At 39.1% G+C, this 16,074-nt stretch overlaps 1 protein-coding gene across 1 annotated transcript in view; it reads left to right on the top strand.

Moving 5' to 3' along the window:
- The first annotated feature begins 670 nt into the window (after positions 1-670).
- Positions 671-16,074, top strand: part of usp43b (ubiquitin specific peptidase 43b) — a 96,222-nt gene continuing 80,818 nt past the window's right edge. Inside the window, 2 exon segments of the mRNA XM_042504290.1 lie at positions 671-1,598; positions 14,367-14,513. Of these exon segments, the coding sequence (XP_042360224.1) occupies positions 972-1,598; positions 14,367-14,513 (774 nt within the window). The 5' untranslated portion in view covers positions 671-971.

Consider the following 16,074-nt stretch of genomic DNA (forward strand, 5'->3'; position numbering starts at 1 on the left):
TATGCATGTATCTACTGTATTTTACGGTTTTATTTTAAGATTTATCTATTTATCAATTCATTCTTTATTTATTTTTGCCTTTATTTCAACATTTATTTATTCTCATATTTATTTATTTCCATATTCATTCAATTATTTATACATTTATTTAGTTTATTTTCGTCCTCCATGTGCTTCAATAATAACAGTAAAATGGTATGCTTTGATACATGTATCAGTATCAACATCAGAAACTGATAATGGAATATAATAAAACTGGGGTCATGGGGGAATATTTCTGCCAAAAAAAACCCCAAAAAACAAAGCAAAACTCACACATTTGATACTCTAAGAACCTTTATAGTGCTAATAATGTTTCTGTGCTTGTACTCAGATGAGATTTTAGATAAGACTTAAAGTACTGATATGGAGTAGGCTATTTTACACTTTGGCATTGTTACTTTTAGTTAAGTAAATGATCTGAGTACTTTCCCACCGCTGATAGAAAGTAAACTAAAACCCATTTCAGTGTCAGACTGGTTTGAGACGCTGACCACACGAGCCCACACAGCGCGCACTGCTCTCTTATCTCGTGCATGTGCAGGAAAGTGGGAGGGAGCAGCCACACAATCAGCAGCCTTTTTTCCAGGAGAAGTTGGGAGCGATGGGAGGGGAGCGCTCAGTGCTGCAGCTGGACGGCGGAGCGGCTCGTGCTGCGCGGGGCATGACGAGATGCCGCTGGTGACAGCGGCGTCGGAGCGATAATGAACGCCTTCAGTAAGTGCTGCGATGGATGAGGAAGGTTTACCGTCAGCGCAGGGCGGAATAACAGTGAGCTGTTGTGTCTCCTGGCTCCGCGATGGTGTCACCTCTGTGCGCTTTTCCCTCTGCTATCCGGACAGGGGACACTGGCGGAGAAGTGACACACCGGCGTCGGAATTTACGCAATTATCAGTCTGAGAATAGACGGGCGAGGGAGTAGAGGCGCCGTCATGGAGAAACACAGCAGAGTCAAGGAGGAAATGCCGACATCGAAGGAGGAGAAGCGCAAAGAGAAAAAGCCGAAATCTGGGAAGCTTTTCAGGAGGAAATCGTTGAAGTCTGTGGGGAGTTTTATGAACAGAATCATCAAAACTTTGGGTACTTTGACCCACTTTGGAGACGCTGACGCGCAGGACGCGGAGGACGACGACGGGGGGTTCCGGAATGGCGCACCTTGCACCCTGAGCGCCGGCTCGGGAATGATCAAGGAGGACGCACAGGTGACTTGGGACCGCGTGGTGAAAAACACCTCGAGTACGTCCTCGTCTCTGTGCACCGGCAGAGAGAAACTACTTTACCAATACGCGGACAAAATCCCGGGCGTCCTGGGGCTGAAGAACCACGGGAACACCTGTTTCATGAACGCCGTGGTCCAGTGTTTGAGCAACACCGACCTGCTGGCGGAGTACCTGGGGCTGGAGCGGTACAAGCTGGACCTGAGTCACACCAGGATTAACGGGGTGGTGAAAACTGATGAGACGCGGCTCGCCAAGGGAGAAGTCACGGAGCAGTTGGCGTCACTTGTCAGGGCTCTGTGGACTCTGGAGTACACCCCGCAGCTGTCTGTGGACTTTAAGGTACCCAAAGTGCAACACATCACCCAAAAACACCAGTCTACAGGTGCACATGAGCTCAGTGCTTAAAGGGTAACTTTGGTATTTGTCAACTTGGGTCCATTTCCCCATGTTTTTGTGTCTAAGTGAGTAATAGGAGCAACATTTTTTTTTTAATTAATCCAATATCATGCAGAGCTCCTGCAAAACGGGCTGCAGTGTAACCACTAGGGGCAAATGTGCAGCGTCAATTTACATCCACTGAAAGTGCTTGTTTTTGCCACTGACAGGATCACATTGTTCTTTTAAGTGTCTGACAATATTAAGGGAAGGATCTCAACAGAGAGACCTTCCGACAAAGATTAGGATCCTTTTTGTTTAACTAGAAACAGCCTTGAAATCACCATCACAAAACCCGACAGACTCCATTTAAATAAACTGTATTTTTTTATCATAAAACACACACAATTCAAAGTCAAAAGAAACAAAATAACACTTAAATGATCACTATCTCTGGTTTGGCTAAAATAAACCCTCAATTCATCCAGTTAGATGTGAAAATACGCTGCTCTGTTCGTGATAAATTACTATTTTTTTAAATGGAGTTTTGTGGATTTGAGATGGCGATATCGAGGCTGTTTTTAGTCAAACAGAAAAACAAAAGTTGCCTGTTCTTGTCACTGACAGGATAACATTGTTCTTTTAAGTGTTTGACAATATTATGGGAAGGATCCCGACAGAGACAAAGCTTCTAAAAAGAGTAGGATCATTTTTGTTTAACCAGAAACAGCTTATATTAATAAATATAAATTTTATCATCATAAAGAACACTTTATTCAAAAGTATCAGAAATATATCATTAATAAAAATCATCTTTGTTTGTTTTTCCACTGTTCCAACAGTTACTAACTCTGGTTTACTTGAAATAAACTCCTAATTAACCCAGTTAGATGCAAATATGCCGCCTCTGTACATGCTAAAAATGCTGTTTTCTTAAATGGAGTTTGGAGGGTTTTGGATAGCAATTTTGGGGCTGTTTGCTAAACAACAAAAAGCGCTTGTTGTTGTCACTGACAGGCTCAAGTTATTATTATAAGTGCCTGGTAACATTATTTAAGGATCCCTACAGAGATTTACCTTTTGACAAAGAGTGAGATCCTTTTTGTTTGACCAGAAACAGCTCCGAAATTCCTTTCACCAAACCCACCAGACTCCATGTAAAAACAATTTAATCATCATAACACGCACTTCATTTAAAGTCAACAACATAAAACTCACAGAAGCTGTCTTGCGCCATTTTTCTACTGTTTTAACAACTCTAATTCTTGTTATTTTTTTCTATTTTTAGGTAATTTTCCTGCACTTTTTCCTAATTTCCTGATAATTTTGGGGTAGTTTCTTCTTGAGTTGCTTGCTGCCTTCTTCCCATGATTTTTTTTCTTCCCAGAAATCAAGCCAGTTTGCTCAGGTTGCAAAGTGTTAAAAAACTGTTGTTCCTTGTAGTCCCTCAGATACAAAAACATGAAAAATAGGGTCCAGGTTGAAAAATGCTGAAGTTACCCTTTAATAACAGAAAGCGGCTTTATGATGAAAAGTAATGGTGATGTTATAAAGTTAAGGGCAGTCTTACAGAATCATTTGTTAACATTAAATACTCTTAAACTACGTCTTTAAAGTGCAGAGTCGGCTTACTGTTTAGTAATCACATGTTGTGCACACTGACTGCTGTAGACACCACTGTGATGTGCACGGTCTGAATGTAATGTTCGGACAAAGGACGATGTGTCATGTTTTACATCGTTTGCTCTAATTGCCAGCAGAATAGCTGCCGTTCTCTCCCACATGCAATAACAAGCGTGCACCGCTTCACCCTGTCACCTCGGTGTTTTCCTGCGAGGTGATAACGAGGCTGCTGTCACTGCGGTCTGAGGGCGCGGGGTCAGCAGGTGACTCCGTAATTACGACAACGAGCTCCAGACTGAACATCGCCCATAGATGCGTGATGACTTTAACTCTTCAACACCCGAGCAAATTGGCTTTATCTCTGTCAAAGACATTGGTGGAAGAAGGGAACAATGGCCCAAAACATCAGCAGGAAATTTACAGAAAGTTACAAGATAATGAACTGAAAATAAGCCAGAAAAAAAGAAAATGACCTTGAGAAAGGACTTTAAAAAGAAAAGAAAAAAGATATTGAAATAATACTTTTTTTGTAGAATAACTAAATACATGTATGATGATTAGATTTATAATTGAAATATTGCTATGATTTTGTTCACCTTATACCTTTTTTTCCCAATGTTTCTTTTTTTTTTTTTGACAAATTCACATATCTTTTCTAGCTGCTCATTGCCTTTTCTCCAAATAAAAAAAATGAATTGGAGCATTTTTCTGAGGTTTCAGAGGTTTAGACACTTGTGAAAGGCGTCTGAACACAGCGCAAGAAAACTGATAACGATCCAGGTATGAAAAGGTTTAACTAAATCATCACGTCCTTTGCAGCACCAACTGCTGTTTTATTAGAAGCACGGGTGACTGCTCAACTGTACATTCAGTTTATTAAGAAGTTGTGATGCAAAGTACTGTAACTCAGGGAGGAGAAGATTTACTTATAACACTTTGCACGAAAGGATCTCCTCTCCCGGAGGATCAGGGCTGCGACACAGCCCTATCAGGAGACCCTCAGGCTTTCCTTTTCTGCCCACGCTGGAGATAGAGTGAGAAAAAAAAGCAACTGTACTTTATCTGCCTGCAGCTCTTTGCTCTGCATTTCTTTGAGCCATAGTTCAAGGCAAGAAGTAGATAATATGGAGCTGGGAACAAAAAAACTCCACAATGGATCTATTCTTGGAAATGCTAATTAGGCTGTAAGAAAAGGGTACAAGTGTGGCGACAGGAACCATCCTGACCCCCTACTGTACTGGCACTTTCCTCACACTTGAATATGTCGTAATGAGGAACCTGAGATTTGCTGTGTAGAAAACTCAGCCGTCACAGTCCAAAACAATTTTAACAATAGGTGGGTTTCCATTAACCCTCAAGTTGCGTAAATTAAACTTTGCGAATATAAAATAAGCCTAATGGAAACATGTCCATTTATTGCAAAAAAAGTTTTTATGCTCACATGAGGTGGTATTTCAGGTGAAAAACCCATATTTGGCAAAACTGCAATGGAAATTTTAGTCTTTTCTAAGTCACATGATGCTGTGTCTATGTGTTTGTCAGTAGGAACTGGCTCCCATGATGCAGCAGGAGCTACAAGAGCTGTTATTGCATCACATAACTCTGAGAAAGTTTTGAATCCACACTTCCTCTGTGAAATCGTGGACTATCAGCTCCCAGAAATCACTCAAACGTGGCTGCTCCAACAAATAAGAGGCTCACCTTTGCATTATTTCTTATAAAACACGCCTACGTGGCCTTGGATTGGAAATAATGACGCTAGTGCGGTGGCTGCAATAGAAATAAAGCTGCTAATGTTTTGAACATCGCCATGCTTCTTAGTTTTTTTTGTGAGAGGAGAAGTCGCAGTACATCCCTCGGTGGAAATGCAGTCAACTCACAATTGTGTTTTATCGACATTTAGAAAATATCGCTCAAGTTTTGCACAAATCTGTAATGGAAACTTGCCTATTGATTCTTTCTCTTTTTTATTCTGTTGTGGTCTCTGAAGGACTCGACCACCCGGGTCAACCAGAATCCGTACTACCAATACCTCGCCATAGGAATAAGGAATATATTGGCACGTAATCGATATTGGCAGATAAACATTAGATATCAGCATCAAGTGAACTTTTCTGCCGATCTGACACGCAGGTGATGCTTTAACCCCTTCAATCCTGGAGTGACATCACTTTTCTTGTTCTGCATTTAAAAGCCTTTCACAAGTATCTAACCCTAATTGTGGAGATTTCTTTCAAAATATTGGAAAAACATGATTAGAAACTTGTAAAGAAATGTCCTGCGTATTGCAAAAAATAGAAAAAGGTGACAAGAAAATGATAACAAAATGAGCTGACGGGGATTATTAGTTATTAGAGAAAAATGTCCCCAAAACTATATTCATAATTCTCTTAATTACATATTTAAAATTATGTTACATTAAAAAATAGCACTGTCTTTAGGTCTTTTTTGTTTGTTTATTGGTCTATTTCCTTTTTAGATGCTTGTAACATAAATCAAGCCAATATGCTCAGGATTCAAAGGGTAAACAAAGACTTTCCACCATCGTGATAAGAGTAGACGTAATATGTTTATTCCACAACAGGAAAGATCGATGTTCTCCGCAATTAGGTGGAAAAACGTGTGCATACATTGGTACCAGCCAAAATGAGTCCAAGAATATCAGCATATTGAATATCAGCAACAAAAAAAAACCAACAATATCATGCATCTTTACTCCCCCAGTTCTACACTTTTATTCTCCTCTTATCTCACGAGACTCAGATATTTTCAGGACAGCAATCAGAGAGAGCAGCATGGAAACAACTTGCCAAGATTTAAAGATAGGTTCAAAGAAAAAAAACACTAAACACTCCCCCTTGTGTGTGATTAGATGTTTCCTGTGTTAGAGCACCCACACACACACACACACACACAAACACACACCGCTGTGCCTCTTGGCTGCGGTTTGTGACCGTAGGAGGTCCAGAGTTCATGCAGCTCAGGCCTTCTGAAATTGCCTGTTGAGTAATACCACAGCTGCCTGGAGGGAGGCTTTATAAAATAATCAGATCGCTCCGAGGCTTGTGTCTGAGAGGCAAAATTAGCTCCCAGTTGCGGGAACTGCAGACAGCACACACCGCTCATAAACAGTCCCCCTGAAAGCATCAGCCCTTAATTTAAATGCTCAATTAATCTATTGCTGCCTTTAGTTGATTAGCAGTCTTCACAGGCCTCCGAACGTCAGGTGTTTTTGTCAGAAGGGCATCGGGAAGGTTCAGCTAAAGCGGCCGGATAAAAGGACTACCTATAGCACCCGCACATGAATTTTGATAAGAAACGATAAAAGGACAAGTGTTGAAAGGGATCTCTTTTTTTGACGATTACCCTTCCAACAGGACGAAAACTTTGCATTTTTTTTATTTTATTGTAAATGAATTATGCTGTTCATGTACATGTCCTCTGCAAATGTGGGATCATCCTCTTTGATCAAAAGTTCTTCAAAGTTAATGAGTCAGCAGTGGCCTCCTCGCGGGTCAGCTGGCTGCAGAGTCCCAGTCAGGAGAAAAAACAAAACAACAAAGTCCTGGCGCGTACCTGGCGCTCTGCCACATACCAGCACCACCTGTCCTGTCGGAGCAGAGAGGTGCTTTTTTTATCGTCGTGTCTCTGCGCCGCTCGGCGCGTCCTGAGCTCCCCCTCTCACAGATGCGTCCCTGACGCTGCAGTCGAAGGGTTGAGTTTCTTCAACCTGGGAGCAGATGTGTGCTTTTTGATCTGGACAGTTCCTGTGCGTTTCTCTGCATCCCCCCTGGCAGGGCGGCGTGTTTGGTGTTTGCACAGAGAGGCCTGCACGGGGGACGAAGCCTGAAACTCAAACAGTTACTCAACAGCCAATTTATCGGTTTCCATAACATGAGAGGCCTGAGAAAGAAGGGAGTAGCCGGGCAGGAATGTCATCCTCCCGGCAGTGGATACTGATTTAGGAAAGTGAGTGTGTGATGTGACGACAGTGGGTCAGCTCACAGGTATGTGTCAATATTTGCCGACTCCTTGTTGATTTTTAATGATTATCTATGTTGCTGGTTGCAGTGAGTCAGATTAGATGTATAGTACAGCAGTCATGATGTTTTTTTGTTTGTTTTTTTAACAGTGTCTATAGGGGTTTTCAGTTATAACAGATATTACATATAAATTTAATAGTCTTATATGGTAAAACAAAGATGGTATACCACAAAATCAAAAGGGAGATCAAACCAAACAAAAATTTAAATAAACACACAAAAAATAATTAAATAAAATAACAAAAAATGAAGGCAGAGGTGATAAACAGATGTTGTTACAGTAGTTAGTGTACAGAAATCTCAAAGATTACAGGGGCTTAATTTTTTTGTTACCGACTGCTTCGACCCCACTCCTGTCTTTGGTTTTATTGGTCTAGTCTGTACATTTACACAATTTAAGAAAAAGTCGAATTATTGTGTTTTTCTGACTAAAACTGGGCTTTTAAAATACATGTAAACGTGTTAGTCCCACTGAAATTGCACTAAATCAAATTTCTCAAAATCAGACTGACGCACCCAGATAATCTGATTGGAAGTCGAGCTTTTCCATCACGTAAACGTCTCAGTCAGACTTTAACTGGATTTGGCGTTCTGTGCGTGCTTCTAATCGCGGCGCCGGCCTCCCTCAAATAGGGACTGTTTGTTATTTATGAGGGGGAGGGGTGCTGCAAAAAGGTGCAGGACTTAAAAAATGTAAGCACTAAAGAGAGACTTGAGTTTTGTAATTTTGGCTTAGGTGAGGGTCATACAACTTAAAAAGGTAGTATGTTATATTTAATTTAAATAAAAAAGTCACACTCCAGCCGCCCCCCTCCTCTGATAAATAAAGAACAGTCCCACAACACCAGCCAGTGGATGATGGCTACGTCCAGTATTTGTATGCAGTCTATCATCGATTTGCTCGTGTCCTAAAGAAACAATGAGCATGCAAAAAAGAGAAAAAGAAAAGAAGTCTAAAAACTTAAAATTACTTAAATGAATGAGTGAAAGTTAAAATAGTAAGAAAACAGTAACATATAAATAGATAAAAGTGTTGGATATGGTTAAAACAAATCACTAATTTAACAGTAAGTCATCTAAAATAATGAGTGAACAGCTGAAACACTGAGCTAAAAATTAGTAGTTCAGCTGTTAAAATATATACCATTAGCTAAATGATGTAGAGGAAAGAGTGTTTTCCTCTTTCGTCTTTATCTCTTAGTTCGATGATTACACACATTACAAACTGGCCAGTGGCCATTATGCCACAGAGAGCAATAAAAAACCTCAATTATATCACTGAGACAATTGCCACCTTCAAAAGCCTCTGAAGGTAATTACTGTTATTACTTTGCTGCACAACAGCTTTAGGTTAGTGTGTGTCCGTCGTGCTCACGGTTAATAGCAACCCTGAAGGATTCGGGGGCATTAATTTGAAAAGGATCTGCTGTAGCCGACTGCACTGAGACTCCACCAGTCAGTCTGACTGAGAAACATCTGCTGTAATGTCGAGTATGACAGAATATAAACTGTATGTATGTGTGTGAAAATACATGGAAAACTTCCAGAGAATACATGTTTAAAGCTGTCAGAGATCAAGAGAAGGCAAGAAAAAACCAAAACAACACTTTAAAAAAAACCCAAACAAACGGCATAATGTAAAAATGCAACCTTCTCCTGCAGCTCTCTTGTCTTTTCATACATGTAAAATTATGTTACAGAAGAAAATAGATACTTTTTTCAGCAGCAGTCACTTTCTTGTTTGTTTTTAAATTTCTTGTAATTTCTTGTAAAATTTCTTGTAAATGTGCAAATTTTTTTCTGCTAAAGGAGGGATAAAACATGAAAAAATGTATTCGTATAACCATATTCATAATAATAATAATAATAATTTCATCTGTAAATTTATTTTATTATTTATTTTTTACTTTTTTTAAAACATTATTTCCCTTTATTTTCAGGTAACTATTTTGTCACAACACAAATCTATGTCTCATCATTATTTTATTTTATTTTTCTAAGGAGGGGGGAAAATCTTTCAGATCGAATATTAAAGTGAAAATATTACATATTAAAAATATGTCTCACAGTACATCTGGCTCTTAGGTTCACGTTGCTCAGCAGAGACAGGCAGCTGTCCAGTTGTATCAAACAAGCAGCTCTATATTTCCTGTCGTATTTTGCAGTCGACCTCTCTTAAAATGATTGCAGAGATCTGTAGTCGGATTGCAACACTCATCACTTTTTGACTTTGAGATCGAAGAGGCAAAGGAAGCTTCACTTTCACTTTCAAGACGAGATCAGAGGAGAAGATTAGAGAACCTTATCGCTCTGCCAAGACTCCACCAGCAGTTTTTCTCTGTTTATGAATTTTTATGTTCACTTTTTGCACTTGTCAGTAACTACATCTCAGAAGAACGACTTTGAAGACGCAGTGCTGGCTCCACTGCCAACGATTACTCATTATTATATTACCCTGCTCTTACTGAACAGCCCTGTTTTAGCTCGATTTGAAACAAGAGTTGATCTGAGTAGACTTGTCTGCTCTATCTTGTGTTTAATCACCTGCAGCTTTATATTGTGCTGCACTGGAGAAACACTTAGCTTCATTTTGCTCTGGGACTCTTCAGTGCTTTTTGTTATGCCTCTGGGTTTGGGATAGACGTGGCCGGAGGCATTATACTTTAAGGTTGTTCATCCATTTGTCCTTTTCTTGCAAACGTGATATCTTAAGAACGCCTTGAAGGAATTTCTTCAAATTTGGTAAAAACATCCACTCTGACTCAATGATGAACTGATTAAAATGTGACAGTGTCACTGTAACCTCTTAAAGGTCAAGGTCACTGTGAACTCTTCTGTCCCACTCTCGAATGTGATATAAATAATTTAAGGAAATTTGTTTTACATTTGCCACAAATGTCCACTTGGACTCAACAAATTTGGTCAAAGGTCAAGATCAAATTGACCTTGCGTCCATCTTATTTTGTGAACAAAATATGTCAAGAACTCCTTGAGGGAGTTACCCAAATTTGGCACAAACACCCACTTCTCGTTCTCAACAATAAACTGATCAAAATTTGGAGTTCAAAGGTCAAACCAGTCTGACCTTGCATCTGTTTCATTTTTGTAAATGCAATTTTTCAAGAACTCCTTTAGGACGTTTCTTCAAATTTGGCACTTGGACTCCACAATGAATTCATAAAAACTTAGAGGTTAAAGGTCACTGTGACCTTGTGTCCATCTCATCCTCGTGAATGTTATATCTCAATGAAACCTTTAGGGAGTTCCCAAAAATTTGGCACAAACATCTGCTTGGACTTGACAATGAATTGGTTAAAGCTCAGAGGTAAAGGTCACTGACCTTGCGTCCATCACACTCTTGTGAATGTGATACTTCAATAATGTCACTAGGGAATTTCTCCAAATTGGCGCAAACATTCACTTGGAGTCAACAATGAATTGATTAAAATTTGGAGGTCAGAGGTCAAGGTCAGTGTGACCTTGTGTCCATCTAAGCGATATCTCAAACCATTTTGGGGAGTTTCCTCAAATCTGACTCAACTAATTAAAAACTTGGAGGTCAAAGGTCACTGTGACCTTGTGTCCATCTCATCCTTGTGAATGTTTTATCTCAGTGACACCTTTAGGGAGTTCCCAAAAATTTGGCACAAACATCTGCTGACTTAATGATGGACTGATTAAAGTTTGGATGTCAAATGTAAAAATCACTGGGATCTTGTGGCCATCCTACTCTTTTTATAGTGATATCTTAATAACGCTGTGAGGGAATTTCTTCAAATATGGCACAAACGTCCACTTGGACTCAGTGATGAACTGATTAAAGTTTGGAGGTCAGAGGTCATGGTCACTGAAACCTTTCGTCTATCTCAGTCTTGTGAATGTGATTTCTTGTTAGTGGTTTGAGGGAAATTCTTTACATTTGGCACAAACGTCCACTTGGACTCAACAGTGAAAATTTTGAGGTCTGAGGTCGCTGTGACCTCACACAACATATTTTTGACCATAACTTTAGATGCCATTGGTTAATTGTGACAAAATTGTACACAAGGTTAGCACAGGATAAATGAAATAAATAATGAAGTGTTGATGTTTTACATCCAAAAGGTCAAAGGTTAAATTCACTGTGATGTCATAATGATCTGCAAAAACACTTTTATTACTCAACGTCATATCCCAGGGACAGAAGGGGAGACATTTGGTCAGATACTGAAATGGTGACACTAATCTTGGTTGTCCATGTTGAAACTGTGCTGATTTTGTAGATCTTTGGTGCTACAGGTTTAAAGATGTGTGTGCAGCATCCGTGTTTTTACAGACGTCGATATAAACTCTTAGTGCATCTTGACTGGTTCACAGAGGCATGCAACCGGAAGGCGGCAATTCTAGTGAAAGAGTTTTTTAAATTCAATATCTCTGCCCGTCTTTTTGAGAATCGACCAGCAGCTCCTCAGCGACAGGCCTCTCACTTCATCATCAGACATGCTACATCACGTTGTGGTGTAATAGCTATAAGAGGCATATCACATATTAGTGGATTATGGAGCAATGATTACAGTCTGCTGCTCCCTCTGCTATAATCTCTCATCACTGCCTTTGCTTCTGCATGCTGCCAGCTGTGGTTCATGCAGCTAATTCCCGCCTAATTGAGTCGGGTGCCATTCACATCTGAAGTCACATTATACTGAGTGTGAGCTAAAGTAGTCTTCAGCCTACTTTTAAAAACGAATGTTATTCACACTTCTTTTATAAAGGCAAATTTCTCCAGATATTTATTTTCTTGAGAAGGAAAGGGGTAATGCTTTCTGACAGTTAAACTTTATTAACAAGCATGTTTTTGAGACAAAGGCATATTTTGCAAATCCAAAATCTGAAATGACTCTGCATCAGTCAGAGCGTGGGCCAGGTGGAGACGAAGGAAGCGTGAAGAGCGTTAGTGCAGATTTGCAATTCTGGGATTCCTCTGATCAGCGTTCTGTGGAGAAGGGGTAGAGCTGCCCAGCACGCACACCCGAGCTGTCAAAACCAAAAAACAAGAAGTGCTTGAGATTCACATTTTTTCGTTGGAGAAATCTTTTGCAAGGCTGTGTTTTTTGGCTTCTCCAGGTAGCCACTACGGCTTTAATTCTAACGAGCTGTCACATTATAAAAGCCAATTAAAACACCACAGTGTTTGTTTTTCAGTGAAGACAGAAATGGGACTCTCTAGATGGAATGAATATATTCATGGATTGTTACAGCACTGAGCCATTTTCCTTGCTTATGAAATAACGTCATTTAGTAATTATGTAGCTGTAGGCTATACAATAGGTGCCTAAAAATTCACCTCAATGCAGGACATTATGTTTTTATGCTCAAGTGTTTCTGGTAGAGGACCCCAAATCCTCTTTCATACATGTCCCCTGCAGCCTACGCCTTTGCTGTTGACTAATGTAGCCCAACAAGCAGAAAAAAATGTTGTGATTGTACATTTCTGCAAACTACAGACAGACATTTTAATGATTATTACGTTGTGGATACATTGAAACTTGTTAATGTTTTGTTGGCACAATATAAGATGGAAGTGCACTAATGTCTTGGAAAAGTAGAATTTCCGCCTCTCGGCTGTATGCCTCCGTGAACCAGTGAAATTGCTCTGTTACGGTTCACATCCATCGTAACCAGTATCTAAAAATCTGTACAGTCAGCACTGTTTCAAGATTTGTGTCACCAGCTCAGTATCTGACCAAATGTCTTCCCTTATAATCCTCAGATATGAAATTGAATTATGGCCAAAAAAGTGTTTTTGCATAATATTAAAATATAACATTGAGGTTGACCTTTGACCCTTTGGATATAAAATTACATCACTTCATTGTTTTATTTCTTTTTTTAGACAGCATGAATTCTTGAGTTAAGGCCAAAAACATGTTTTGTGAGGTCATGCTGACCTTTAACCTAAAATCTGAATCAATTCATTCTTGACTTGGACGTTGGTGCCAAATCTGATAAAAAATCCTCCAAGGTGTTCTTGAGATATCTGGTTCACAAGAATGAGACGGATGCAAGGTCACAGTGACCTTTGACTGCCAAAATCTATTCAGGTCATCCTTGAGCCAGCTCGAACGTTTGTGCCAAATTTGAAGAAATTCCTTCAAGATATTCCTGAGATAATGTGTTTACAAGAATGGGACTGATGCAAGGTCACAGTGACGTTTGACCTTGACCTTTGACCACCAAAATCAAATCAGTTCATCATCCATGTGGACGTTTGTGGCAAATTTGAAGACATTTTCTCGAGGTGTTCTTGAGAAATTGCAATCACAAGAATGGGACAGATGGATGGACAACCTGAAAACATAGTGTCTCCGGTAGGGCTGGGCGATAAATTATTACACTCCAACACACCATGGTCAGTGAACGATGAGGGCAAAAAACAAACCACAAAAAGAAGCAAAATAATTGTTCTTTAATCTTAATGAAAGAAAAATGTTCAGTTAATGGTGATATTGATTTTAGGTATGAGATTCGGACCTTTGCTGTGAGTAAATTTTAGTAACTGGACCTCTTTGAATTTTAGTAGAATAGGTCCTCCAGTTGGTGACGCCTGTTCTACAGTATATTTGTCATGTTCAGTGTCTGACAGAAAATAAATATTTAAACCAAAATTAACCTTATGATATCTTCATATCTCACTTAGGAGTCAAAGGGAACCTTGACACAAATAGTGATTTGATGTGTATCGCGTTATATATTGATATCGACTGATATAAAAAAAATATCGTGATAAGACTTTTTTTTCCGTATCACCCAGCCCTAGCCTCCGGCCACAACTACTGCTGGCACGAAGGCATAAAAAAGAAACACTTTGATTTCAGCTCTCCCTGCTGAAAAATCAGTGCTGAATTGCTACAAAACACCCACATTTGGTGCCTAAAAAGCCACTGGAAACAAAGCACTGACTCGCTAAATCGGGCTCTAGTATGAAACATAAGAATGTAATAAATTTGTGTTTTTTTTTCAGAAATGTACAATGCCAACCTTTTCTTCTGTTGACTGTGCTGAAAAATGACACTTCTCTCCTCTCTAGACTATAGTGTCCAAGTACGGCTCACAGTTTCGTGGTAACTCCCAACATGACGCCCTGGAGTTCCTCCTGTGGCTGCTGGACCGCGTCCACGAAGACGTCGATCTGGCCTCCCACAATAACAACAACAGGATCAAAGCTCCGGCAAAGGTAAGAATGAAGCTCGTGTAGTAACAGTTAACATGAGCAGGAATCATGTCGCCCTCAAAGTAAAAACATTTTCTAATTAAAGTTCACACTGAATGCTTAATTGATGCATAACTAATACATGACTCATTATGATTAAACACATGAATTCATGCATTATATATCACAAACTCCTGTGGCGTGATACCGAAGCCCTAATATTTCATGTGATTACACAACATCTAATGGATCATCATTTTGGGAATGTTTAAGGGTGACTTTGGTATTTTTCAGCCTGGATCTTATTGTCTCATGTTGTAACACCTTTACCACCAAATTTAGCATATTGGTTTTATTTTCTTCAAAAACATGGGAAAAAGGCAACAAAATGCACACAAATTACCACAAATATATAGATTTAGATAATTATATATTTTAGAAATTAGGGAAAATGTCCATATCTTTGTACATATCATAATCATTTATTGAAAATTGTGTTACAGAATTATTGTTACTTTTAAGCATTTTGTCTTTATATATATATATAATATATATATATATATATATATATATATATATATATATATTTATTTATTTTTTTTTTTTTTTTTAAATTTTCCCTTTTTCTATTTTCGCTAATTTTTTGGTTTTTTTCTGCATTTAATAATAGCAGCTTAGAGTGCTTTACATGCCAGAGTGCTAAAAATTTAATCCTTATAATATATATATAAATATATACATTTAAAAAGTAAAATAATCTAAAAATATAAATAAATAAAATAAAAATAAAATCATTATACAGCACATGGATACCATAACTGTGGAAATAAGTTGCAGACAGGCCAGAGGTTGAAGACAAATAAAAGAAATATAAATAAAAATATTTAATATCAGCCAACAACAGTAAAAACAATAAAAGCCCATAAAACAAGTTAACCAGACATAACAACGATAAAATGCTATACAAATAAATAGAAGGTGGAATTAACTAAAAGCAAAAGCATAGAAATGGGTTTTGTTTTGTACGTTACTGATAAGAGAGACGTCCAGAAGTCTCATAATTCCACAGACTTTATCGTCACAGTGAACTCTCCAGAGGTTACCTCCTGGTCTCAAAATTTGTTCAGCAGTGCACTTTTCATGCAACCGACACCAGTGTGGCGCTCTGAGGTGTGCGACCTTGCTCTGTGTCTAATGCTTTGCCCCGTGGAGAAGGCGAGTGTGGCGATTTGGTGTTCGATTCTCTCTCAGCACGTCTCCTCCTGGAGGTAGGCCTGCGGGCGCGCTGCATCCCGATACTCCTCGAATGGAACTTTGAACTCCTCTGCTGTGAGCCATTAAGGCAGAATTTTCATGTATTATTAAAAGCATGTTTTTACTTCTGAAATAGACATTCCTCCTTTTTTTGTAGTTTTAGCGGGGTGATAACCAGTGGCATAATTTATGAGAAGCGCTACACTTACTGTTGGTGAGTCATTGCAAATAAATCTACTCAAACTCAGTGCCCTTTGTTTCCCCGAGGCGGTAACTGCGATGATGATTTATTCTGTTGTTTCATCATTATTGGATAGAGAGATATCGAGAT

The sequence above is a fragment of the Plectropomus leopardus genome, chromosome 17 (assembly GCF_008729295.1).
Source record: "Plectropomus leopardus isolate mb chromosome 17, YSFRI_Pleo_2.0, whole genome shotgun sequence".
In the NCBI taxonomy this organism is placed as follows: domain Eukaryota; kingdom Metazoa; phylum Chordata; class Actinopteri; order Perciformes; family Serranidae; genus Plectropomus; species Plectropomus leopardus.